At 41.5% G+C, this 27,027-nt stretch overlaps 2 protein-coding genes and 1 long non-coding RNA gene across 3 annotated transcripts; 1 reads left to right on the top strand and 2 right to left on the bottom strand.

Moving 5' to 3' along the window:
• The first annotated feature begins 506 nt into the window (after positions 1-506).
• nanp (N-acetylneuraminic acid phosphatase) lies at positions 507-2,193 on the top strand. Its single transcript, XM_021580219.3, has 2 exons — positions 507-719; positions 876-2,193. Exons 1-2 carry the CDS (start codon positions 630-632, stop codon positions 1,515-1,517), a joined length of 732 nt encoding a protein of 243 aa, XP_021435894.1. The 5' UTR covers positions 507-629; the 3' UTR covers positions 1,518-2,193.
• Positions 2,194-9,616: 7,423 nt separating this feature from the next.
• Positions 9,617-23,513, bottom strand: ttl (tubulin tyrosine ligase). Its single transcript, XM_021580218.3, has 7 exons — positions 22,632-23,513; positions 21,952-22,030; positions 21,592-21,824; positions 21,201-21,336; positions 20,738-21,007; positions 20,396-20,539; positions 9,617-13,924 (listed from the first exon to the last, which is right to left on the bottom strand). The coding sequence occupies exons 1-7, from the start codon at positions 22,798-22,800 to the stop codon at positions 13,720-13,722; spliced, it is 1,236 nt and encodes a 411-aa protein (XP_021435893.1). The 5' UTR covers positions 22,801-23,513; the 3' UTR covers positions 9,617-13,719.
• Positions 23,514-24,608: 1,095 nt separating this feature from the next.
• LOC110502293 (uncharacterized) lies at positions 24,609-26,367 on the bottom strand. Its single transcript, XR_002470312.3, has 2 exons — positions 25,949-26,367; positions 24,609-25,447 (listed from the first exon to the last, which is right to left on the bottom strand). It is a non-coding gene; the product is annotated as an uncharacterized LOC110502293 (long non-coding RNA).
• Positions 26,368-27,027: the final 660 nt, after the last annotated feature.

Here is a 27,027-nt window from a genome sequence, read left to right as displayed (position 1 = left end):
GAAAATCATGTTAACCCCTATTATTTCCCACAGAGTCCATGTTACATATTCTGTGATTTGTTAAACTAAATTTTACTCCTGAGCTAATTATTTCAGCTTGCCTTAACAAAAGGGCTGAATACTTATGCAATAACTATATATTAGTTAACATATCTAATTAATCTCTATTTTCTTTCCACTGACAGAGTATTGAGTTCATTGTTGACAATAAATTACATTTAAATACATTTTAAATCACACAACACAATTTGAAGAGATAAAAGGGGTATGAATACGTCTGCAAGGCACTGTATACTTAGATTTTAATTGATCACTCAAGCAGAGTTTCATAAAAATAAAACAAATGGTTTAACTTAAAAACAATTGCAACTCATGCATCATAAATTATATACATTTGTGAAAGTAATTTGTCTGGAATTTATACTGTTTTATGTGATATATTGACGCTCTCTAGTGGCCAAAACGAAAAGAAAAATAGATCTGAAAACCTACACCTCCCATAATGCGTTTCTTTATTGCCAACATTTCCGCATTGAAGACATGCATTTACAGTAGCTAGCTAGTAACTTGTTTCGCCGTATAAAAGCTATACTAACATTAAATTTCTTTGTAACCTGTTGATAGCGGCAATGAACAGTGAAGGTATCAAGGCGATATTGCTCGACTTGGATAACACGCTCATTGACACAGCGGGTGCCGGTGGAGTGGCCATTCAAAAAGTGAGTAGCACGGCCGTTTCATGACATTCCATTTTTTCCCACCGAGTAAAGTAGGCTTACAGGTACTTGATTCGATTGTCCTTTGCTTGATCAAAACATTCCCTGGGTTGTTTAGGTACACATATTACGATCAGCATTGATTTCCTTGTTTCCTAGGTCACAGAGCTCTTGAAGACAACATTAGACCATGAACACACCATTGCCATTTGTGACAGATTTAAGCACAAGCTCCATCACGAGACCTTTGACCCAGCTGGTGGTAGGACAATAGATGAGGTGCGGATCAGCCACTGGGAGGAGAGCATCCAGGAGGTTATGGGTGGGAGTCCCAGCTCTAACCCCACCCTTGCCAGTGAGTGCTACTACCAATGGAAGAACACTCGCCTGGAGCTTCTAACCATAACACCTCCAGTACTTACCCTGCTGAAGCAGCTGAGGACCAGCCACAAACTGCTGCTGCTGACCAATGGAGAGACCCAGACACAGAGGGAGAAGGTAGTGGCGTTGGGGTGTCAGGGGCTGTTTGATGCTGTGGTGGTGGGGGGAGAGCATGCAGAAGAGAAGCCAGCCCGCTCCATCTTCACCCATTGCTTTGGCCTGCTCGCGGTGCAGGCTCACGACTGTGTTATGGTGGGAGACTCCCTGGACACAGACATTGTCGGGGGGTTTAATGCAGGGGTTAGAGCCACAGTGTGGATTAATAACGGAGGGGTGTGTCCACCTGAGGGATCTGTCAATCCAGACTACACCATTCCCTCTGTGCTGGATTTACCTGAGGTGCTGGCCAAGTTGAAGTGAAAGTACAGGGAACAATGTCTAAACCAATCACATGAAGATTGTTTCCAAAGGCCTGAGTTAATGAAAACAATTTTTTTTTTGTAAAAGGGATTGTCAAAATCATCTTATTTTCTTTCATATTCAATCTGGATGAAAGACAAAATTACTTTACAGCAACAATTATTTGCTTACCTACCAAAATTCTGTTTCATTGTTCATCGTCTCTACTCTCTAATGCAGCTAATGTATAATTCTGTCATTTTATGTTATCTGTTGGTGGAGGTAGGTATTACATATAGTTTACTGGAAATATGAAGCTGAAGCCTGTGCACAGGTCCGAAACAACTGAGCCACTTGAATGTGTCGTGATTGTCATTCCGAAAAGTAACGAAAAGTCTACTTAGTCTAAATGTCAAAACTCACTTTCCCTAGTGGTCACATGAATCAACTTTGTCTAATGCTTAAAGTACACCATCAAAGTCTATTTTCTTACAGAATGTCACTCTAAATAGACTGATTTACAGTATTGTATGCTGATAAATACTCTGAGGGAAAATGTACTTGATATGATTGTGATGTGTTGTCTCACCTAGCCCCCTTAAGATGAATGTACTAATTATAAGTCTCTGTGTATAGAGCGTCTGCAAAATGACAAATGTTATTTATATATTACAATTACTGTGCAATATCTTTACAATTTTTGGTAGATTCCAACTATCCTTTGACTTATCTCTTAACTCAGCCATTATTTATGATAGGTTAGAGACCATTTTTATTTTTCACCTTTATTTAACCTGGCCAAGATAAAGCACAGTAGTGCGACAAAAACAACAACACAGAGTTACACATGGGATAAACAAACGTACAGTCAATAACACAATAGAAAAATCTATATACGGTGTGTGCAAATGTAGTAACATTAGGGAGGTAAGGCAATAAATAGCCCATAGTGGCGAAATAATTACAATTTAGCATTAGCACTGGAGTGATAGATGTGCAGATGAAGCTGTGCAAGTAGAGATACTGGGGTGCAAAAAAGCAAACATAAATAACAATATGAGGATGAGGTAGTTGGGTGGGCTATTTACAGATGGGCTGTGTACAGGTGCAATGCTCAGTAAGCTCCTCTGACAGCTGATGCTTAAAGTCAGTGAGGGAGATATAAGTCTCCAGCTTCAGTGATTTTTGCAATTTGTTCCAGTCATTGGCAGCAGAGAACTGGAAGGAAAGGCGGCCAAAAGAGGAGTTGGCTTTGGGGATGACCAGTGAAATATACCTGCTGGAGCGTGTGCTACGAGTGGGTGTTGCTACGGTGACCAGTGAGCTGAGATAAGGCGGGGCTTTACCTTGCAAAGACTTAAAGATGACCTGGAGCCAGTGGGTTTGGCCAGCCAACGAGAGCATACAGGTCGCAGTGGTGGGTAGTACATGGGGCTTTGGTGACAAAACGGATGGCACTGTGATAGACTACATCCAGTTTGCTGAGTAGAGTGTTGGAGGCTATTTTGTAAATGACATTGCCGAAGTCAAGGATCGGTAGGATAGTCAGTTTTACGAGGGTATGTTTAGCAGCATGAGTGAAGGATGCTTTGTTGCGAAATAGGAAGCCAATTCTAGATTTAACTTTGGATTGGAGATGCTGTTTCCAGAATGGTGTCATCTGCGTAGAGGTGGATTAGAGAATCACCAGCAGCAAGAGCAACATCATTGATATATACAGAGAAAAAGAGTCGGCCTGAGGATTGAGGCAGTCAGAGCAGTTGAATAGGTGGTCGTGGAGCAGTCCATCTCCCCAAAGTGGATGCCCCCCTGGATGTTCCTCCCGCCCACCGGCTGGTTGGTCACCTTGTCCCGCGGCCGAACCTGGAAGTTGTCGGAGACCATGTGACGTAGCCGCTGGTAGTAGACCACGCCGATGAAGATGTCCCCATCCAGCTCAAGGCCGCTGAGGCCAGCTGGAGAGGCGCTCTGTGCTACAGTGGTTGTAGCCGGCGTAGCATGTCGCTGAAATGCTCCAGCGCCGAGTTCTCCTCAGAAAAGGTGAAGGGCGTGACATATTGGTACAGGCCGTGAAGGGCGCCTGACTTGCTAGCCGTGGTCTCGATGAGCATGCCAATGGTCATGGGGGAGGGGAAGCCGTGGGAATTGGACAGGATGTCGGTGGTCATGCCGCTCTCTGAAGGGCATGTCCTCGGCAGGCCACAGGCGGCTCAGGATGCCCTTCTGCCAATGGTGGATGGCGAACTTGTCCCCGATGGTAGGTTTACAGGGCCATCGCTCCATATTGCAGATGCGGTTGAACCAGCCCGCACCAGCATCGTTGCTGCACACCTTGATGTTGTCTACCACAGTTTTCTTGACTCCTACGCAAGCGAGAGAAAACAGCAAGTTATAAATTGCATTAGCAGCTGCATCTGGCCGACTCATTATCATAGAGCAGAGACAGGCTCAAGTATAGAAGTTGACAAAGCTCTGTCCGGTGTTGAGGTGGCTGTAGAAGGTGTCTCAGTACTGTAGCAAGGCACCGACGTGGGGGTGGGGGGGCAGACCATCAGCATCCAGTTTGTCCATTACCTTGGGACCACCGGGTTTGACCCCAAACACCAGGTTGTCCTCACCCTTCTTCTCAACCAGCTCTGTCTTGTAAACATGGCCACGACCAAAGTTCCTCTCTCATTATGACTTTTTCAGGATCTGGTAGGAAAAGACAGAAACCATGAGCATTCATCTACACATTCCTTCTAAACATGCAAACACAGAATTAAACAGAACACTTATTCATTTGAATATATATAGTGCATTCGGAAAGTATTTAGACCCCTTTTCCACATTTTGTAACGTTACAGCCTTTTTCTAAAATTGATTAAATTAGATGTCCTCAATCTACACACAATACCCCATAATGACAAAGAAAAAACAGGTTTGCAAATGTATTAAAAATTAAAAACATACCTTAAAACATGAGTATTCAGATCCTTTGCTATGAGACTTGAAATTGAGCTCAGGTGCATCCTGTTTCCATTGATCATCCTTGAGATGTTAATAAATAAAAGGCCACTAAAATGTGCAGTTGTCACAACACAATGCTACAGATGTCAGAAGTTGAGGGAATGTGCAATTGGAATGCTGACTGCAGGAATGTCCACCTGAGCTGTTGCCACAGAATTTAATGTTAATTTTACCATAAACCACCTCCAACGTCGTTTTAGAGAATTTGTCAGTACGTCTAACCAGCCTCAAATCGCAGACCACGTGTATGGTGTCATGTGGGCAAGCGGTTTACTGATTTTAACGTTGTGAGCAGAGTGGCCCATGGTGGCGGTGGGGTTATAGTATAGACAGGCATAACCTACGGACAACAAACAAAATTGCATTTTAGTCAATGGCAATTTGAATGCACAGAGATAACATGACGAGATCCTGAGGCCCATTTTTTCTTTTTTACGGCATATGTGACCAACAGATGCATATCTGTGTTACCAGTCATTTGAAATCCTTAGATTAGGGCCTAATGAAATTATTTCAATTGACTGATTTCCTTATATGAACTGTAATTTTTTGAGAACTTTTGTATTATGCTAATTTGGTTTATGCAGGGGTGCGGACATCGACTCTAGAGGTTTTTAATAAAATGTTACATGTAGGGCTGGGCGATATGGCCTGAAAATCATATCGATTTTTTTCAAATTCATGGCCGATTCACGATATATGTTTGAAGCTGTTGTACAATTAAAGTTCAAATACACTGCATTTCAAACAGTCAGCAATAATCTAATGAATTCAGGGTGTGTGTAATTAGGCTAAATTTAAGCCCCACTAATAATACACTGCTCAAAAAAAGAAAGGGAACACTTAAACAACACAATGTAACTCCAAGTCAATCACACTTCTGTGAAATCAAACTGTCCACTTAGGAAGCAACACTGATTGACAATAAATTGCACATGCTGTTGTGCAAATGGAATAGACAACAGGTGGAAATTATAGGCAATTAGCAAGACACCCCCAATAAAGGAGTGGTTCTGCAGGTGATAACCACAGACCACTTCTCAGTTCCTATGTTTCCAGGCTGATGTTTTGGTCACTTTTGAATGCTGGCGGTGCTTTCATTCTAGTGGTAGCATGAGACGGAGTCTACAACCCACACAAGTGGCTCAGGTAGTGCAGCTCATCCAGGATGGCACATCAATGCGAGCTGTGGCAAGGTTTGCTTTGTCTGTCAGCGTAGTGTCCAGAGCATGGAGGCGCTACCAAGAGACAGGCCAGTACATCAGGAGACGTGGAGGAGGCCGTAGGAGGGCAACAACCCAGCAGCAGGACCGCTACCTCCGCCTTTGTGCAAGGAGGAGCAGGAGGAGCACTGCCAGAGCCCTGCAAAATGACCTCCAGCAGGCCACAAATGTGCATGTGTCTGCTCAAACGGTCAGAAACAGATTACATGAGGGTGGTATGAGGGCTCGACGTCCACAGGTGGGGGTTGTGCTTACTGCCCAACACCGTGCAGGACGTTTGGCATTTGCCAGAGAACACCAAGATTGGCAAATTCGCCACAGGCGCCCTATGCTCTTCAAGCAGGTTCACACTGAGCACATGTGACAGACGTGACAGTCTGGAGACGCCGTGGAGAACGTTCTGCTGCCTGCAGCATGACCGGTTTGGCGGTGGGTCAGTCATGGTGTGGGGTGGCATTTGTTTGGATCCTCAGACCCCTTGTGAGACCATATGCTGGTGAGGTTGGCCCTGGGTTCCTCCTAATGCAAGACAATGCTAGACCTCATGTGGCTGGAGTCTGTCAGCAGTTCCTGCAAGAGGAAGGCATTGATGCTATGGACTGGCCCGCCCGTTCCCCAGACCTGAATCCAATTGAGCACATCTGGGACATCATGTCTCGCTCCATCCACCAACAGACTGTTGCACCACAGACTGTCCAGGAGTTGGCGGATGCTTTAATTTTGAGTGTGACTCCAAATCCAGACCTCCATGGGTTGATAAATTTAATTTCCATTGATCATTTTTATGTGATTTTGTTGTCAGCACATTCAACTATGTAAAGAAAAAAGTATTTAATAAGAATTTTTCATTCATTCAGATCTAGGTGTTATTTTAGTGTTCCTTTTAATTTTTTGAGCAGTGTATAATTATTTTATCAAAATAATTGAACCTGCTTCTTTGCAATAATCATGATCTGGCTTTCAAGTCTATATATAAAAAATGACCAGAACTATGCATAATGCAAATTCACTAATAATGACTAACTTCTTGTAGCAGCCATTAGAAAATTAACACAGGTCTCAATCTTTCAAGCACCAGCCCACATGCTTTATATTTCAAGTTTAGCCAACTTGTATGTATTGATTAGCTAACAAGGGAGAACATTTTAATTGTTATGAACACACCTTTCTGTCCGTCTCCAACTGTTTGAACAGCATGCTAGCCTTTCCACTTTGTTCAGATGTTGAAGTTAACTTCTCTATTAGAGAAAATAATGTCTCAATGTGTTTGTATCCATATGACCGATTCTGTTGAACCAAACCTCAAATGTAAATAGTGAGTTGAAACCGCTTGTCAGAGATGAAGTGATCTCTCAAATGTGTTGGTGTGAGTGGCAGGGGGAGGGGCTTGGTGTGTGTGTGTGTAAACAGAGGAAGAGGAGAAGCGCGAGGCTTCACTCTTGCAAAAATATGTCCAAAATAAGCCCAATGCGTTTCTACGGGCTTATTTTGGACCTAAGCTTGTCGCCTGCCTTCCCGCCATTTGGGTCAACGGCTCTAATTGTTAGGGCAGCGACATGAGCATCTCGGCATTATATTCAGATCGCTGATGTAAATGGAAGATGCACAGAAGGAATGAAAGAGACGAGACCAAAAAGACATGATAACAAGCAGACATGAACGCTCATAAAAACAAATTATTGCGATACAGGCATTTGGAATATTGTGCAAAAACAAATTTGAATTAATCAAATTAATTCGATATATTGCCCTGCTCTAGTCACATGCATGTTCCTGTTCCAAATATCACTGCTTCATTTCACCTTCAGTGCAAAACCTAGGGGCAGGAAGAAGAGCTCTTTCTGGTAGATGAATATATACACACACACACAGTTGAAGTCGGAAGTTTACATACACCTTAGCCAAATACATTTAAACTCAGTTTTTCACAATTTCTGACATTTCATCCTAGTAAAGAATTCCCTGTCTTATGTCAGTTAGGATCACCACTTTATTTTAAGAATGTGAGTAATAGTAGAGAGTGATTTATTTCAGCTTTTATTTATTTCATCACATTCCCAGTGGGTTAGAAGTTTACATACACTCAATTAGTATTTGGTAGCATTGACCTTAAATTGTTTAACTTGTGTCATACTTTTCAGGTTGCCTTCCACAAGCTTCCCACAATTAGTTGGGTGAATTTTGACCCACTCCTCCTGACAGAGCTGGTGTAACTGAGTCAGGTTTCTACGCCTCCTTGTTTACACATGCTTTTTCAGTTCTGCCCACAAAATTTCTATAGGATGAGGTCAGGGCTTTGTGATGGCCACTCCAATACCTTGACTTTGTTGTCCTTAAGCCATTTTCCACAACTTTGGAAGTATGCTTGGGGTCATTGTCCATTTGGAAGACCCATTTGCGACCAAGTTTTAATGTTAACTGATGTCTTGAGATGTTGCTTCAATATATCCACACAATTTTTCTTCCTCATGCCATCTATTTTGTGAAGTGCACCAGTCCTTCCTGCAGCAAAGCACCCCCAGAACATGATGCTGCCACCCCCGTGCTTCACGGTTGGAATGGTGTTCTTCGGCTTGCAAGCATCTCCCTTTTTCCTCCAAACATAAAGATGGTCATTATGGCCAAACAGTTATATTTTTGTTTCATCAGACCAGAGGACATTTCTCCAAAAAGTACTATCTTTGTTCCCTTGTGCAGTTGCAAACCGTAGTCTGGCTTTTTAAATGGCGGTTTAAGAGCAGTGGCTTCTTCGTTGCTGAGCGGCCATACACAAGGTATGTTGAACAGTATAAAAAGCAGTTTGCATGTTCTGGAAAGCTTTTGTAAGAGACGAGGCACAACAGTAAATAACAATATCATCATAAAAATTAAGTTGTGCATTTTGGACATTTTTGTTTAAATAGTGAATAAGAGAGGACCAAGTACAGAGCCTTGGGGCACACCATTCAAGACAGACAATTTAACAGACATAAGCCCATCAAATTGAGTGCACTGAGTTCCATCAGACTGATAGTTAGCAAACCATGCAACTGCATGCTCTGAAAGACCTACACTCGACAATCTCTGCCTTAGTATAGCATGATCAACTGTATCAAAAGCCTTAGAGAGATCAATAAAAAATGAGACAGTGCTGTTTTTTGTCAATGGCTTCAGTGATATAATTTAAAACCTTCATGGCTGCTATAATTGTGCTATGCTTCTTCCTGAAGCCCGATTGGTTCATTGATAAAATAGAGTTAGTAAATAAATTGCGTGAATCAGATTCAGATCAGATAGATTGCATGAATCAGGCCTTCATGGTCAAATTGCTGCAAAGAAACCACTACTAAAAGGACAGCAATAAGAAGACTCGCTTGGGCCAAGAAACACAAGCAATGGACAGTAGACTGGTGGAAATCTGTCCTTTCATCTGATGAGTATAAATTTGACCAAGAAGGAGAGTGATGGAGTGCTGCATCAGATGACCTGGCCTCCACAATCACCCGACCTCAACCCAATTGAGATGGTTTGGGATGAGTTGGACCGCAGAGTGAAGAAAAAGCTCATATGTGGGAACTCCTTCAAGACTGTTGGAAAAACATTCCAGGTGAAGCTGGTTGAGAGTGTGCAAACCAAAGGGTAGCTACTTTGAAGAATATAAAGTATATTTGGATTTGTTTAACACCTTTTTGGTTACTACATGATTTCATAGATTTGATGTCTACACTATTATTCTACAATGTAGAAAACAGTAAAAATAAAGAAAAACCTATGAATGAGAAGGTTTTCTAAAACTTTAGACTAGTACTGTATATTATTTTGTTTCATGTTATATCTAGTGTACATCCCTGGGTCTTATATCACCACTTATGTCACCTTTACACCACAATAAAAGTCAGGAGACTCTGATCAACAATACATTTTATTCTACATACATTTTTTTATCCAATCAAGTTTTCATGCAAGAGTTTAAGAAACAATGGCTGAAGAAAAAGACATCATAGACATTCCTCTGACTACATACAGTACAGTATAACCTTGTTGACTGGAGGAGAGATTAACATTTCAAATGTGTCAATGTTGCTGTTATGTCTTATACGGATTTCTTTCTTCTTGGCTGCCTTGGTTTAGTGAAAATGTTTGATAATGACAGATTTAAGTCACTTCTTCGTCTCCCATGGCGGTACACTCAAAGGAAGTTACACATTGCTCTTTAAAGGCCTTGAAATACCTAAAACTCACATTCATAGCTAGATAAGTAATACTATGGGGGAAAATAATGACATTCCTTTTAGACATAAAAGCAATTTTTCAACTTTGGTAAGAAATAGGAATTCATAAAATACGATGATAATGCAAGTAATTAAAAATGGGAAAAGTTCAGTTCAAATAAACTGAGGAGAACCAGACGTTACAAGAGATTGAACAATTAATAGTCACACAGACCAGATAGCAATAGCCAAATGTATCTTTTTACAATCAAACAAATGAAATATGCAGGAGGTTTATTGCATCTTCCAAACATCAAGAGGCAATTCCCACTGACACCCCTTCCCTTGGCTTGAAAGACATTTCCCTAATTTTGATAATACTGATAATTGTCTTTGGATATTTTCCAATATGTTGAATAAAGTTTTATTTTTTTTTATCTAGAAACAAACCTTTATTTTTTGCCCCTATGATATACAATCTAACTGAACATTCAACGGCAACTACTATATAATATAATTCATAGCCATTGTACGTTTTGACCATGTGCATATCAAATAGATTTGATTTTAGCAGTCATTCACTTGTCCGTACATCATTCCCCATAGCAATCTTGTAAACATAAGATACGGATTAAAATATAAATGTGCCAATGTTGTCCCTTAAGCGGTGTTTGACTCAAAACATGTTGAAGCATGACCTCAACTAAAATATTTGAAAATGTGTGATAATGAAGAGAAGAGGTAGTGGTTAAAGGGGCAGTCTGCAGTCGTACCCATTGGTTCTTGAAGAATATAACTTGCACATGCCTCATGAGTTAAGTTCAACTTTCGTATCCCATCAGAACCCAAAATAGACTATGGAGTCAAAAGTATGTGGACACCCCTTCAAATTAGTTGACTTAGTTATTTCAGCCTCACCCTTGCTGACAGGTGTATAAAATCGAGCACACAGCCATGCAATCTCCATACACAAACCTTGGCAGTAGAATGGCCTTACTGAAGAGCTCAGTGAGTTTCAACATGGCACAGTCATAGGATGCCACCTTTCCAATAAGTCAGTTCGTAAAGTTTTTGCCCTGTTAGAGCTGCCCCGGTCAACTGTAAGTTCTGTTATTGTGAAGTGGAAATGTTTAAGAGCAACAATGGCTCAGCCTTGAAGTGGTAGGCCACACAAGCACACAGAACTGGACCGCCAAGTGTTGAAGCTTGTAAAAATTGTCTGTCCTTGGTTGCAACACATACTACAGAGTTCCAAACTGTATCTGGAAGCAACGTCAGCACAAGAACTGTTCGTCGGGAGCTTCATGAAATGGGTTTCCATGGCCGAGCAGCAGCACACAAGCCTAAGATCTCCATGCGCAATGCCAAGCGCTGACTGGCGTGGTGTAAAGCTTGCCGCCATTGGACTCTGGAGCGACGAATCACGCTTCACCAACTGGCAGTCCAACAGACAAATCTGGGTTTGGAGGAATAATCGTCTGAGGAATAATGTTCTGGGGTTGTTTTCCATGGTTCGGGCTAGGCCCCTTAGTTCCAGTGAAGGGAAATCTTAATGCTACAGCATAAAATACATTGTAGACAATTCTGTGCTTCCAACTTTGGGGAAGGCCCTTTCCTGTTTTAGCATGACAATGCCCCTGTGCACAAAGCAAGGTTCATACAGAAATGTTTTGTTGACATCTGTGTGGAAGAACTTGACTGGCCTGCACAGAGCCCTGACATCAACCCCATCGAACACCTTTAGGATGAATTGGTACGCCAACTGCGAGCCGGGCCTAATCGGCCAACAGCAGTGTCCAACCTCACTAATACTCTTGTGGCTGAATGGAAGCAAGTCCCAGCAGCAATGTTCAAACATCTAGTGGAAAGCCTTCCCAGAAGAGTGGAGGCTGTTATAGCAGCAAAGGGGGGGGACCAAGTCCATGTTAATGCCAATGATTTTTTTATGAGATGTTCAACGAGAAGGTGTCCACATACTTTTTCATGTAGTGTATAAGCTTGGTTTACTCCAATGTTTGTAAACAAAGTACATGTAAACAAACAATAGCCTAAAAACATGGTTAAAACTCTAATGTTGATATCATGGGATGGTCAGTCCTTGCATCCATAGCTCGGTCTATGAATTTGAGTGGTTACATTTTTTCCAGCCGCATCCCCCTAGCCTTTTACCGAAACAGATGCACTTTGTTATCGTTTCAACTACGGATTGCCCCTTTTAAAAGGGACTAACTAATACTTAAAATACATTTTAACAGAGGACAAAGTAACTTAATCTAAGAGTTAACTGTGGGCAATAATGCTAAAGCCTCTGTAAACTGAACGTGGTCAGGTTGTCTACACTGAATAGTACAGTTTAACAGACAGACAAGGGCAGGAAAAACTACTTGTTAGCATGCATGCATTACAACTCCACGTAATATTATGGAAGCTATGCAACACCATAACCAACAGCGCTAGTAGTCTAAAAATCCTTTTATCCTTCCTTGCGTTGACAAAGTAGTTTGTGGGGTTGAAGCTACTATGTTTACTAGAGGTTTTCAAGGAAAAACTAACAAGAAACTCACTTTCTATGAAATAGACCATTTTTAAAAAGGCAGCTCTTGGCTACTTGCATTATGACACACAACAGACACAGTAACATGCTTCCACACCGGCATGCAATCTCTATTAAAATCACAAACAAAAACAGATCTACAGCTGTAGTGCATAACCGTGTAAAGGTTTGACTGTTAGAACCTTTAGAAGGTTCAAATGGGTTGAAATGTTCGGAAGTTGCAAAGCTAGTCTCAAATTAAACAGGGGAGGTTTATCTCTAGTCCTTCCACAAATGCTCTTTGTTGACAGAGGAAAAAGGAGTAGTCTGTCTAGGAATCTTTTGTACACTGAATGAACAACACTGACTAAATGAACTTGAATAAAAGTCTGTCAAAATGGAAGAGCTAACACTACACAGCGAGCATGGAATAACAGCTATCAAATAGCTATAATACAATTACAGTAGCAATAAAAATGTAGCCTATTTTCTGCTTTAATCCTCTTAAAATACAGTACAACAAAAAAAAACTCTGGGGCTTTTTCAATAACCATGATATGAAGAACGATTTATAGGCAATGTCAGGTATTCATATCAAGATGCAGGAAAGTTTTTTCCCCTCCCCTGATAATGCTAACTTTTGTGGATAAAATCCAAAGATCTCCAAACCCAGAAAAAAAAAAAAAGACTAGACCACACAGACATACACACTTGCCTGACCGACAATACACAGGCTCACATAACACACGCAGTAGCAGAGGCGCTATGCTAAAATCGACAGGTTGCATCTTTAAGGGGGTATGGGTGGAGATGTAAGGCACTAAAGTCTGTATAATAAGTGAAGCGTCCCCTCCATCTTCAGAGGCCGTCCATACACAGTCTAGGGTCGCCTCAGTGGCAGCACTGGTTCACAAGGGAAGCTTCTTGTTCTGGGACCCCCAAATCTGTCAGTCTGTCGCCAATTAATCTTAATCCTCATCACCATCCGAACATTCACCAAGTCTACACACATTCATTTTCTGAATGCCTGTCCAGGCTTTCCTCTGAAATGTGCTTCCACTGTGGGGGTATGGGGAGGAGAATGTGGTAGCACATACGAGAAAGTCACACAATCTTCAGTCAATCACAAGGGTATTCCCATTCGAGACAACTTGCCATGCAAGAACCAATGAGATGGCAAAGCTTCCTGGCCTGTGGGACATCTCGGGAAAAGCATAGGAGTGAGGAGCAGAGGGCAGAGGTTGGAACTTCTGAAGCAGAGGAGGGACTTACAACCGGGTGAATGGGCCCACGTGGAGGGGTCCTCTCAGTTTCGGAGAGGAACAGGATGAGTTGAGAGTGGAAAAGGAGGGGGAGGAGGAGTGGGGAGCGGGGGAGGAGGAAGATGATCGTGGTTCGGTATCATTGTTCAGTGGGAAGACACTGGAGATGGCTATGTCCACGATACCTTGGCATAGCTCCGGGTAGAGTTTCCTAGAGGATGGAGAGAGTGCAATTAATAAGATACCCCTTAAAATCAGGCATGGTGAGATTATACCTGAACAAATGAATGATTCAAAGGACAATTTTACAAGCACATTTAGGTTCACTTGGACGTCAGTGATCAAAAGACACAACATGAATTAAACCTAACATGGGAGGTTAACATAGCCGTCTAAGCTTTGAACAATGGAACAAACATTTTCAAAATAATTACTCTACCCAAACCTCTCGGTTGGACAGAATGCTTAACGTTAGTGAGGGAGATAAGTCTCCAGCTTCAGTGATTTTTGCAATTTGTTCCAGTCATTGGCAGCAGAGAACTGGAAGGAAAGGCAGGCAAATGAGGAGTTAGCTATGGGTGCTGCTATGGTGACCAGTGAGCTGAGATAAGGCGGGGCTTTACCTAGCAAAGACTTATAGATGACCTGGAGCCAGTGGATTTGGCGACGAATATGAAGCGAGGGCCAGCCAATGAGAGCATACAGGTCGCAGTGGTGGGTAGTATATGGGGCCTTGGTGACAAAACGGATGGCACTATGATAGACTGCATCCAATTTGCTGAGTAGAGTGTTGGAGGCTATTTTGTAAAATGACATCGCCGAAGTCAAGGATCAGTAGTCAGCTTTACGAGGGTGTTTGGCAGCATGAGTGAAGGCGGCTTTGTTGCGAAATAGGAAGCAAATTCTAGATTTAATTTTGGATTGGAGCTGCTTAATATGAGTCTGGAAGGAGGGTTTACAGTCTAACCAGACACCTAGTTATTTGTAGTTGTCCACATATTCTAAGTAAGAACCGTCCAGAGTAGTGATGCTAGATGGGCGGGTGCGGGCAGAGATCGGTTGAAGAGCATGCATTTAGTTTTACTTGCATTTAAGAGCAGCTGTAGGCCACAGAAGGAGTGTTGTATGGCGTTGAAGCTCATCTGGAGGTAAGTTAACAGTGTCCAAAGAAGAGCCAGATGTATACAGAATGGTGTCGTCTACGTAGAGGGGGATTAGAGAATCACCAGCAGCAAGAGCAACATCATTGATATATACAGAGAAAAAAAGTCGGCCCGAGAATTGAACCCTGTGGCACCCCCATAGAGACTGCCAGAGGCCCGAACAACAGGCCCTCCGATTTGACACACTGAATTCTGAGAAGTAGTTGGTGAACCAGGCTGTTGAGTCTGCCGATAAGAATGCGGTGATTGACGGAGTCGAAAGCCTTGGCTAGGTCGATGAAGACGGCTGCACAGTATTGTCTTTTATCGATGGCGGTTATGATATCGTTTAGGACCTTGAGTGTGGCTGAGGTGCACCCATGGCCAGCTCGAATACCAGATTGCATAGCGGAGAAGGTACGGTGGGATTCAAAATGGTCGGTGATCTGTTTGTTAACTTGGCTTTCGAAGACTTTAGAAAGGCGGGGTAGGATAGATAGTCTGTAACAGTTTCGGTCTAGAGTGTCTCCCCCCTTTGAATAGGGGGATGACCGCAGCAGCTTTCCAATCATTAGGGATCTCAGACAATACAAAAGAGGTTTAACAGGTTAGTAATAGGGGTTGCAACAATTGTGGCGGATAATTTACGAAAGAGAGGGTCCAGATTGTTTAGCCCAGCTGATTTGAAGGGGTCCAGATTTTGCAGCTCTTTCAGAACATCAGCTATCTGGATTTGGTTGAAGGAGAAATAGGGGTGGCTTGGGAAAGTTGCTGTGGGGGGTACAGAGCTGTTGACCGGGGTAGGGGTAGCCAGGTGGAAAGCATAGCCAGCCGTAGAAAAATGCTTCTTGAAATTCTCGATTATCGTGGATTTGTTGGTGGTGACAGTGTTTCCTAGCCTCAGTGCAATGAGCAGGAGGAGGTGCTCTTATTCTCTATGTACTTTACAGTGTAACAGAACTTTTGAGTTTGTGCTACAGGATGCAAATTTATGTTAGGAAAGCAAAGGCTAGCTTTTTCAAACTGCCTGTGTATATTGGTTCCTAACTTCCCTGAAAAGTTGCATATCACGGGGGCTATTCGATGCTAATGCAGTACGCCACATGATGTTTTTGTGCTTGTCAAGGGCAGTCAAGTCTGGAGTGAACCAAGGGCTATATCTGTTCTTAGTTCTACATTTTTTGAATGGGGCATGCTTATTTAACTTGTTATGGCTGCAATCCCCCTATCGGGATAAGTGTAATCAACAACCGCTGAATAGCATAGCGCTACATACAATCAATATTACTATAAATATTTATATTCATGAAAATCACAAGTCCAATATAGGAAAACACAGCTTAGCCTTTTGTTAATCCACCTGTCGTGTCAGATTTTGAAATTATGCTTTACAGCGAAAGCAATCCAAGCGTTTGTGTAAGTTTATCGATCGCACGATAAAACATTAAGTACACTTAGCATCAGGTAGCTCGGTCACGAAAATCAGAAAAGCAATCAAATTAATCGTTTACCTTTGATGATCTTCGGATGTTTTCACTCACGAGACTCCCAGTTACATAACAAATGTTCCGTTTGTTCCATAAAGATAATTTTTATATCCAAAATACCTCTGTTTGTATGTTTGTCGCGTTATGTTCAGAAATCCACAGGAAAGAGCGGTCACGACAACGCAGATGAAAATTCCAAATAGTTTCCATAATGTCCACAGAAACATGTCAAATGTTTTTTTATAATCAATCCTCAGGTTGTTTTTAAAATATATAAATCGATAATATATCAACCGCAAATGTCTTTCACAGTAGGAGAGGGGAAAACAATGGCTGTCCAAATTCTGTTGCGCAAGCAAAACTCATGTGACCACTTGACGCGATGTTATCATTCTGGCTCATTTTTCAAAATAAAAGCCTGAAACTGTCTGAAGACTGTTGACACCTTGAGGGAGCGATAGGAAAAGGAATCTGGTTCATATCCCTTTAAATCCAGCAAAGGGAGGCTATGGAACATGGAGTTTTCAAAATAGAAGCCACTTCCTGTTTTGATTTTCCTCAGGGTTTCGCCTGCAATATCAGTTCTGTTATACTCACAGACAATATTTTGACAGTTTTGGAAACTTGAGTTTTCTATCCAATACTTAATTAATAATATGCATAATATACATATATTAGCAACTGAGACTGAGGAGCTGGCCGTTTGCAATGGGCACCTTTTCATCCAAGCTACTCAATACTGCCCCAGCAGCCATATGAAGTTAAGATGGTGAGGAAAGCACTTTTAAAGATTAACCAGGCATCCTCTACTGACAGAATGAGGTCAATATCCTTCCAGGATACCCGGGCCAGGTCGATTAGAAAGGCCTGCTCACTGAAGTGTTTTAGGGAGCGTGATGAGGGGTGGTCGTTTGACCGCGGACCCATTACGGACGCAGGCAATGGGGCTGTGGTCGCTGAGATCCTGGTTGAAGACAGCAGAGGTGTATTTACAGGGCAGGTTGGTCAGGATGATATCTATGAGGGTGCCCATGTTTAAATGGATTTAGGGTTGTACCTGGTAGGTTCCATGATAATTTGTGTGAGATTGAAGGCATCTAGCTTAGATTGTAGGACGGCCGGGGTGTTAAGCATATCCCAGTTTAGGTCATCTAACTAACAGTACAAACTCTGAAGATAAATGGGGGGGCAATTAATTCACATATAGTGTCCAGGGCACAGCTGGGGCCTGAGGGGGTCTATAACAAGCGGCAACAGTGAGACTTATTTCTGGAAAGGTGGATTTTTAAAAGTAGAAGCACAAACTGTTTGGGCAGAGACCTGGCTATCTTTGCAGTAGATTGCAACTCCACCCCCTTTGGCAGTTCTATCTTGGCAGAAAATGTTGTAGTTGAAAATTACAGGCCTCATATTTTTAAGTGGGAGAACTTGCACAATTGGTGGCTGACTAAATACTTTTTTGCCCCACTGTATATTACATCAATAAAATCAATTTAGCCTCAAATAATGAAACATGTTCAATTTGGTTTCAATAATGCAAAAACAAAGTGTTGGAGAAGAAAGTAAAAGTGCAATATGTGCCATCTAAGAAAGCTAACGTTTAAGTTCCTTGCTCAGAACATGAGAACATATGAAAGCTGGTGGTTCCTTTTAACATGAGTCTTCAATATTCCCGGGTAAGAAGTTTTAGGTTGTAGTTATTATAGGAATTATAGGACTATTTCCCTCTATACCATTTGTATTTCATTAACCTTTGACTATTGGATGTTCTTATAGGCACTTTAGTATTGCCAGTGTAACAGTATAGCTTCCGTCCCTCTCCTTGCTCCTCCCTGGGCTCGAACCAGGAACACAACGACAACATCCACCCTCGAAGCAGCGTTACCCATACAGAGCAAGGGGAACAACCACTCCAAGGCTCAGAGCGAGTGACGTTTGAAACGCTATTAGCGCACACCCCGCTAACTAGCTAGCCATTTCACATCGGTTACACTAGCCTCATCTCGGGAGTTGATAGGCTTGAAGTCATAAACAGCGCAATGCTTGACGCACAACAAAGAGCTGCTGGCAAAACGCACGAAAGTGCTGTTTGAATGAATGCTTACGAGCCTGCTGCTGCCTACCACCGCTCAGTCAGATACATGTATGCTCAGTCAGATTATATGCAACGCAGGACACGCTAGATAAACTAGTAATATCATCAACCATGTGTAGTTAACTAGTGATTATGATTGATTGTTTTTTTATAAGACAAGTTTAATGCTAGCTAGCAACTTACCTTGGCTTACTGCATTCGCGTAACAGGCAGTCTCCTTGTGGAGTGCAACGAGAGGCAGGTGGTTATAGCGTTGGACTAGTTAACTAAGGTTGCAAGATTGAATCGCCCGAGCTGACAAGGTGAAAATATGTCGTTCTGCCCCTGAGCGAGGCAGTTAACCCACCGTTCCTAGGCCCTAATTGAAAATAAGAATGTGTTCTTAACTGACTTGCCTAGTTAAATAAAGATGTAAATAATAATAATAATAATAATAAATATATATAAAAATCTGCCAAATCGGTGTCCTAAAATACAGATTTCCCATTGTTATGAAAACTTGAAATCGGCCCCAATTAATCGGCCATATCGATTAAACGGTCGACCTCTACTACGGTGACATCATAACAGAATAGCCTGTTGAGACCACATCAGGCGATCACGTCGGCAGTCCAGTCGTAATGGATCAGCGTGGCTCCATGTCGACAATAAAGGGTCCAGGCCAATTAGCAAAGGAGGTATTGTAGCCCTAGAATTAGCTGGTATATGGTCCTAGCTCGAGGCTAGCTGGTGCTTGCTTCGGGACAGAGGCGTTAGCTAACAGTAGCCCCTCGTTTGCAGCTAGCTAGCTGCGATGATCCGGCGTAATGATCCAGAGAGGCAGGAATCTGGTAATATGGTAGAGAGAAGCAGTCCAATTTATGCTCCGAGTTGATATCGCGCTGTGCAGACTGGCAGGTGTTGTCTGAGCTAAGGCTGGCTGATGACCGGCAAAAAGGTGAAGACCGCTAGCCCGTGGCTAACAAAGACTAGTAGCTAGTTAGCTGGCTAGCTCCGGATGGAAGTTCCAGTTATAAGGAATAAAAATAGCAGATCCGTACCAAATTGGGTGAGGGGGGTTGCAGGAAAGTATATTTAGTTCGTAGATAGAAAGTGAGATTAAGAGATATACGAAAATACTATTTACACGGGATAAGAGATTAAGAGATATACGAACATACTATTTACACGGGATAAGACACGGAAACAAAACAACAAATACATACGTCCTACTGAAACGCCATCTTGGATCATCTGGAAGGTTCTCCCATCTCCACAGAGGAACTCTGGAGCTCTGTCAGAGGGACCATCGGGTTCTTGTTCACCTTCCCGACCAAGGCCCCGATTGCTCAGTTTGTCCGGGTGGCCTGCTGTAGGAAGAGGCTTGGTGGTTCCAAACGTCTTCCATTTAAGAATGATGGAGGCCACTGTGTTCTTGGGGACCTTCAATGCTGCACATTTTTTGGTACCCTTTCCCAGATTTGTGCCTCGGCACAATTCTGTCTTGGAGCTCTACGGACGATTCCTTTGACCTCATGGCTTGGTTTTTGCTCTGACATGCACTTGTCAACTGTATATAGACAGGTGTGTGCCTTTCCAAATCATGTCCAAACAATTGAATTCACCACAGGTGGACTCCAATCAAGTTGTAGAAACATCTCAAGGATGATCCATGGAAACAGGATGCACCTGAGCTCAATTTCGAGTCTCATAGCAAAGGGTCTGAACCTTATGTAAACAAGGTATTTCTGTTGTTTATTTTTAATAAATGTGCAAACATTTCGAACAACCTGTTTTCACTTTGCCGTTAGGGCGTATTGTGTGTAGATCGATGAGTTAAAAAAATGATTTTAATCAATTTTAGAATAAGGCTGTAATGTAACAAAATGTGGAAAAAGGGAAGGGTCTGAAAACTTCCTGAATGCACTGCATATGTGTATATGACCACTAGGAGGAAAAGGATATAAAATAATACTGACTGTGCGCAGGCCGGAGCTCCATTGATCTCGATCAGCCACACCTTGAAGCTTTCGTCCACCATGAAGTCAAAGCCAAAGAGCTGGAAACTCTGATAGGACAGGTGCTTAGTGTTGATGGCTGGCTCAATGCATGTCAAACAGCTCCTAGGAGACCAGACAGAACAACCACTGTCAGGAGTCTGAGTAGTGGTGTAGCAAATACCTGTACATAGCTATTTGTAGAACTATGCATGTTAGGGAAAGGTCATGTTTGCAATGTCATCTGACAAAAAAGGGTATTTTTCCATCTTCAATTAAGTAAAACACAAACATCACAGCACAGGATGAAAAGTAGCTAGCTACCTTATGATCTGCTTGATCTGAGGTAAAATGCTGGTCTCCAGTGCTATGTTGTGGGTGCTCAGCAGGTACTGCCGGAACTCGTCGAAGAACATCTCATTGCCCTCCTCGTAGCGGCCGTAGTTCTGGGAGTGCTCTTTCTGGATGCAGTGGTTAGTCAGGTGGCTGGTCACGTCCTGGAAGTTGGAGCTGTCGTAGGGCTCCGAGGCCGTCCGCAGCACACCCTCCCGGTACAGGTAGATGTTGTACTGATGGTCCACGAGCACCCAGCTCCTAAGAACCATACAAACCCGCAGAGTTAAAGACTACTGGGCAAAACCCCAGCAATAACATTGCTTCTGTTACTGTTCCTCAGACAGCCCGAATTGTGTATTTATAAGGCTATATGGTATTTTGTTGGTAATAAATATGTAATAAACACACAGATGTGCTATCACTCACAAAAATATTAGTATCAGCTGCTTACCTGATGTCAAATTTACGGTTGCCAGGTTGCAGCAGTAGTGGTCTTTCTAGGTACTTCTGAATGACATGAACCTGCCCTTGATTATCAATGAACTCCAGCAATTGATTTGCATCGTAGGATATCAAAATTCCAGCACCTGGAACAAGAAAACCAACCCAAGCCTAATCTTTGTATACAATCCTTGGAATACATATTTTGCCAATAAAGAGTTTGTAACTCACTGGGCAGTCCAAGGAAACTTCCAAAAACATGAGGCAAGCATTAACTTAAAAAAATAGATTCTTTAGGCAACAATATCATATTTTCCCCATAGTGCCCAACGACTACAGTATCTATCAGTACTAGCTATCAATAGAAACCCGAGCCTTCACACGTGATGACTGGGATGTACCTTTTGCTCCAGCAGATGACTTGGCGATCCACACTGTTCCCTCTCCGCTTTCCTTTCTTGAGTGATAAGAGGCCAGGAAAACTTCTCTTTCATCTGTCTTGGGGTTACTTTTCAGGTGGCTGATGCCATTCTTTACAGGAGCAACGGGGGTATTTAGGTTAGTAGGATAGATGATGTAGGATTCAGGTAACCAGTTGCTGGGGTCTGGAAGCTCTGGGCTAGTCTTGATTAGCCTGCATAATGTAAAGAAAGAGGATATTGATGATATTTACAGCATCAGTGTGAATTTGAGTGTAAGTTACAGTATCAGAGTGAAAATGATTACACAAACCTTTTCAATACCAAAGTTCAAATACCTACTTGACTAAAGATGCTTTGCGGCACAACTTGTCTGCTCCTCTGTAATAATTCACCTGTTGCATCAGTCCTGGCTCATGACCTATGGAGGATAAACAAACACATGAAGAAAAAAGTGATGACAATAGGGCGGTGTAAACACAGGAAAGCATTTTGCACGTGTCTGGTCCTTTTCCCTCTCTGTAGTCAAACTTCAATGTGTCCTACTTTGTGTCATTCTCTTACTCATCCGCAGAGGATGTGATTCAGTGACATCACCAGGATAAGGTTTACATTTCGTAACATATTAGCCAATATAGTCTAGACTATGGGCTCCAGGATAGTCAAGCCCAAAATATGAATCGTAAAGTGAAACAGGGGTGGGCCACAAAAAAATTATTAAGGAACATTATTAGTGGTATAAGGGAATCACTTTCTTGTTTCTTTGCATAATGCAGAATATGCAGCAGTCCTGGTTAGACTCACAAGGAGGCTGGGAACGATGCAGTGAGTGCCATAATAGTACTGGTGGTGTGTGTGTATCTACTATGGGCCTACATTATAGATCTCTACATTAGCTGTTTCATGCGACACAATTAATGGGTTCAATTTGAGGGTGAGAACAAGAATACTGACACTCCAACAAAATGTATTCAAAGCCATGCAATACCATTTACTGAGTATGCCAAAAGTGCTACTCTTACCAAGCCGTCCAAATGGCAGTCTGTTCCGTTCGCCCAACATCAAATTGAATCTGGGATTATCCCTTTTCAGTTTCTTCCATTGTCCAGTTGCGACGAGAATTTTGGAGACTTCAGCATAAATGGTGCTGTTCTCGTCTCTTGCGACAAATGTATACATCGGTGCATTCATATTACAACAATAGTATATGTGCAAAAGCACACAACAAAACGAATTATTAGCTAGCTAGCCCAGGTGTAGCTATTGAATTTAGCAGACTGGCTGGCAAACGCTATCTCGCGGACGGATGTGTCTGTGGCATGATGAGACAGTCATATCCAGGTTCTGAAAAAAGTGATTCGCATGTTCTTGTTGCTAGTGAATGTCTTTCAAGATCACAAAAGTCAAAACTACTTCATGTTGCATGACTCTCGCCTGACGTTACGTTTCAGTCATGGGTGCCCAGATTTAGGGTGTGCCTGACTAACGACGTTAACGTTACTTGGTCCCACGTCTGGCTGAGATCCTCTGGCTTCACCTATCTGGCTTGCTTTGCTAATGTTACGTAGCTGAATATATTTCTTAAGTGTTGTTTAAATCGTTATCTATGTAAACTGGTACTTTACTAAGATTTTAGCTGTTTTAACTTGGAGACAAAACAACGACCAATGAAAAGAGATTCACATTTCCAGTAAAGGTTATTTTAAGGAGCTTTCAAGACAACTGGGAAGTCGAAAAATAAGAGCTCAAATCATGACGTCGATGATGTTCAGGCCGGAAAGACTGCGCTCTTGAAAGATGCCAGAGTTTCCGACTTTGAATTTCGACTTCGATGACGGTTCAAACGATTGTTCCCAGGCGGAGCTCGTTTCCCCCCCAAAGTTCCCAGTTGTCTTGAACGCGCTGGAGTAAATCGGAGATTTCCGAGTTCACAGTTGTGGTTATTGTAGTCTTTATATTCTGGTACCTCACTTAAGTTAATTAAATGAAATACATTCTGCAGATTCAACATCAACAGTTATATTTACATTTCAACGGTATATTTCCTCATAACAACATACATTTATAACGGAAATGTTTATGTACTGCATATCCCGGTGAGGACCCCCAGAGGTAAATCGCTAGATATGTTTTTTTAAATTATTACTCATTTGTGTGTATATTTGTTATTTTATTTTTTATTTTTAGTAGCTAGATAGTTTAGCCAGGCCAGGGTTTTAGCTAAAGCACATTTATTGTAGTGATTTTCACAGAAAATGTACTACTACTTTTTTCCCCCCTTTTTTAGCGATGAGTGCTTTTCTAGGTCATTCGATTATTTAAAAGGGTGTCATATTTATACATCCGATTAAATATCAGCCTCATTTTTGAACGTGGCACGTGTATAACTACAACCAGTTAGCAAGTCGCATATTTCAGAACTTCCTAGTTCCGACTAGCACATTAGCATTCGTCACTAGTTACCACGGCCACAAATTCGACCAATCAGACGAGGGAGTGTGATGTTCGATAACGCGTGATCCATATAATAAAACCAAATATTCTACATGCAAAGTGATAATCGGATGTCTTATTCAAACCCAGTTTGCAAGTTTATCATTGCCCTTACTCATAGTAACTTGTCTTAACCCAAAATATTGTAGTGCAATATTACGTGTCTCTTTCCTTGTAGAATGTTAACAGCTGCATAGAATGCGCAAACTTAATAGCTACACTCGCCGACACAGGATACACTTTATCCCTCATGCTGGCCTTCACCAAAACGGTAAATTGCCCCCTAACTATAGCTGCACTTCTTCACATGGCCAGACTTATAGCAGTATTCTCCCCTTTTAATGCTCATTCTTCAAAAATGTCATAAGGTCTGAAATAGACACCAGAGTCGACATACTGTACAAACAATTATCTAGGCTAAGTAATACAAAAATAGTATATATATACTGCTCTGCTAACTAGTTCAAGTGTAGTCAGTGGCTAGCCAAGACAGAGAAATTAAACACTTTATTCAATTCAAAATCAAATTTTATTTGTCACATACACATATTTAGCAGATGTTATTGCGAGTCTAGAGAAATGCTTGTGTTCCTAGATCCCACAGTGCAGTAGTATCTAACAATTCACAACAATCTACACAAATCTAAAAGTATGTATTTCAATACAGCACATGGATTCAACATGGATTAGGCACAGGTATCTGATCACACTAATGAACGAAGCTGAAAGCGTTGGCTAGAGATGATATGCATGAGCTTCCTGCAGGAATTTGTAGTCTTGCTGAGGTTGCTAATTAGCATTTAGATTTTTTTTTTGTTGGTAAATTGAGACAAATATATTGATAAAACTCACCTTGTCTGAGAAAGAATTACACCAAACACATACTGTACTTAATTTGAAGTGTTTGTAAAATTCACCATCTAAAAAATGATTGGAACCTTTGCTGTGTTTGGCCGCTGTGTCTGACTACAGCTGCATTGTTTTTAAAATGGCATTTAAACAAACGGACAAGTAATTCACAAGTAAAACATACACTTTCACATAAATGTTCACAGATAAAAAAAATTCTTTGTTGATTTTTGGCCAATTTAAGATGATTTCAACCCAGTTGATTTATTTGGCACTTACTAAGGTAATTTATTTGTTTTACATATTAAATAAATGCAGCTATAGACTTTTCCTTACAGTAGGTAGATATACTTTTTCATATCTACCTTAAAACCAGGAAAGTAAAGCAGATAACGTGGGAGATGTTTATTATCTATCACCTTGCAGTCCATCTTTTTTTTCTTCTTTTTTTTTTTTTTACCAGTTTCCATCTCTGTGCAAAGGCATGGTCTTCAAGCTATGGAAGATGGAAAAACATTTTATTATAATAATTGATTGGAATTGCATGGCACTTTTCTAAACACCCAAAGCTCTTTGCAGTGTTTCCTTTTCGAAAGGCTGTGCATCTGTTGAAGGTAAAGAATACACTAGGTGAGGGATTGGGAGGGATGGTAGGATTAGGGGGAAATAATAAAGGAAAATATATTTTAAAATATACATTATATGGGGGATTGGAAATGATGCAGACAATTACATTGATGGAAGCCACAACCTATCTGCAATATCAAAACTGATTAAAAAATATATATATAGAGAGAAAGAATATGATAGGCTATATTACTATTATAATGAAAGGCTTGTAGATAAAATAAAAACGACAATGTTGCTTTATCAAATAGAATAACTCTGTGGTTGGAATGGAATCCATTATGCTAGTTAGCTAGCTCATTTTAGATGAGAGTTGCAAGTTAGCTATATCTAGTATATTAGTTAACTAAAAAAGAAAAAGACAATTTACCCTTTTGTCCTTTCTCAATGTTATGAACTTCAGTGGCGTTGCCGAATCTATTGGTGGTTCCAAGTTGTTTTGAACCTGGCATATTTAGTTATGTGTGTCGCTATCACAACAACTTGGATCTCAGAAATCTCCGACTTCTGATTTCAGTGCATTCAAGACACCTGGGAACTCGGGGGAAAAAAACTAGCTCCTACTGGGAAAAACAGTTCTTGCAACTCTTGCATCTTTCTAGAACTCAGACTTTCCGACCTAAAGATCATTGCCGTCATGACTTTACCTATTTTTTTCAAAGTTCGCAATTGTCTTGAACCTCAAACTTGAACTCGAAATATACCGAAACGGGTAAACGTGTTATTACACTCCCTCAGCTGGTTGGTCGTGTAGACAGGCCTTTTTTTTTAAATCTTTTTTTTACTTGTGAGGATCTAGCTAAGCTCATGCGCAGAAATACGTCATCGCCCCGAACTGCGCATGTAAAGGCCGTCAAATGAAAGGCACTCCAATATGAAGTTGTTTACGAAAAGAAAAACGTGTCAGTTTGTCAATTTTACGAGGTTGGAGGAATTACATGTCCAGCTACTTATGACAATTTACAACTAAGGAATAATGTTTATCTTCTCTCAATTGGCTGCCGACTGACTGATCTACAAATAACTTTGCATCATAAATAACTACTCCATTTGTTGATCAGTCAGGCACAATATACCCATGATACACTACAGTTTTTGATCTTCTCGAACATGGCCATTGACTTCTCAAACCCTAAACCGGTCTGCATCGTCTCTTTCGACAGCCTTCCTGGAAGTCTCGCGATGTTGCGCCTCTGGGTTTGAGAAACTCGTAAGGGTCAAAAGGTTTTGATAGAGAGTGGGGTTTTTTTGTCTAAAAGAAACCTCTATTTTGGTTGTTTGAAATGGATACAGATGAAATCTCTGAATGAATGTGCAGATTTAATGTATCTTATTCTCTTGAGAGTATGGCCTAATAATGGTCAGTTGAGTTTGCCTCCTATTCAATCAATACCCAGCAGATCTTATAAATTAAGTTATGAGACATGAAGTGAAATACAATGCACAGCA

This window comes from Oncorhynchus mykiss, chromosome 23 (genome assembly GCF_057628025.1).
Source record: "Oncorhynchus mykiss isolate SJ-2025 chromosome 23, ASM5762802v1, whole genome shotgun sequence".
Lineage (NCBI taxonomy): Eukaryota > Metazoa > Chordata > Actinopteri > Salmoniformes > Salmonidae > Oncorhynchus > Oncorhynchus mykiss.
Note: the sequence above shows the minus strand (reverse complement) of the source record. Positions and strands in the feature narration are given on the sequence as shown.

Excerpts from the sequence above, each read along its gene's own strand:
- nanp (XM_021580219.3), top strand. The coding sequence starts at position 630 with ATGAACAGTGAAGGTATCAAGGCGATATTGCTCGACTTGGATAACACG. Across the intron at positions 720-875 it reads GTGGAGTGGCCATTCAAAAA|GTCACAGAGCTCTTGAAGAC; the intron begins GTGAGTAGCACG and ends CTTGTTTCCTAG.
- ttl (XM_021580218.3), bottom strand. The coding sequence starts at position 22,800 with ATGAATGCACCGATGTATACATTTGTCGCAAGAGACGAGAACAGCACC. Across the intron at positions 22,031-22,631 it reads ACTGCCATTTGGACGGCTTG|GTCATGAGCCAGGACTGATG; the intron begins GTAAGAGTAGCA and ends TATCCTCCATAG. Across the intron at positions 21,337-21,591 it reads GTCATCTGCTGGAGCAAAAG|GTGCTGGAATTTTGATATCC; the intron begins GTACATCCCAGT and ends TTCTTGTTCCAG.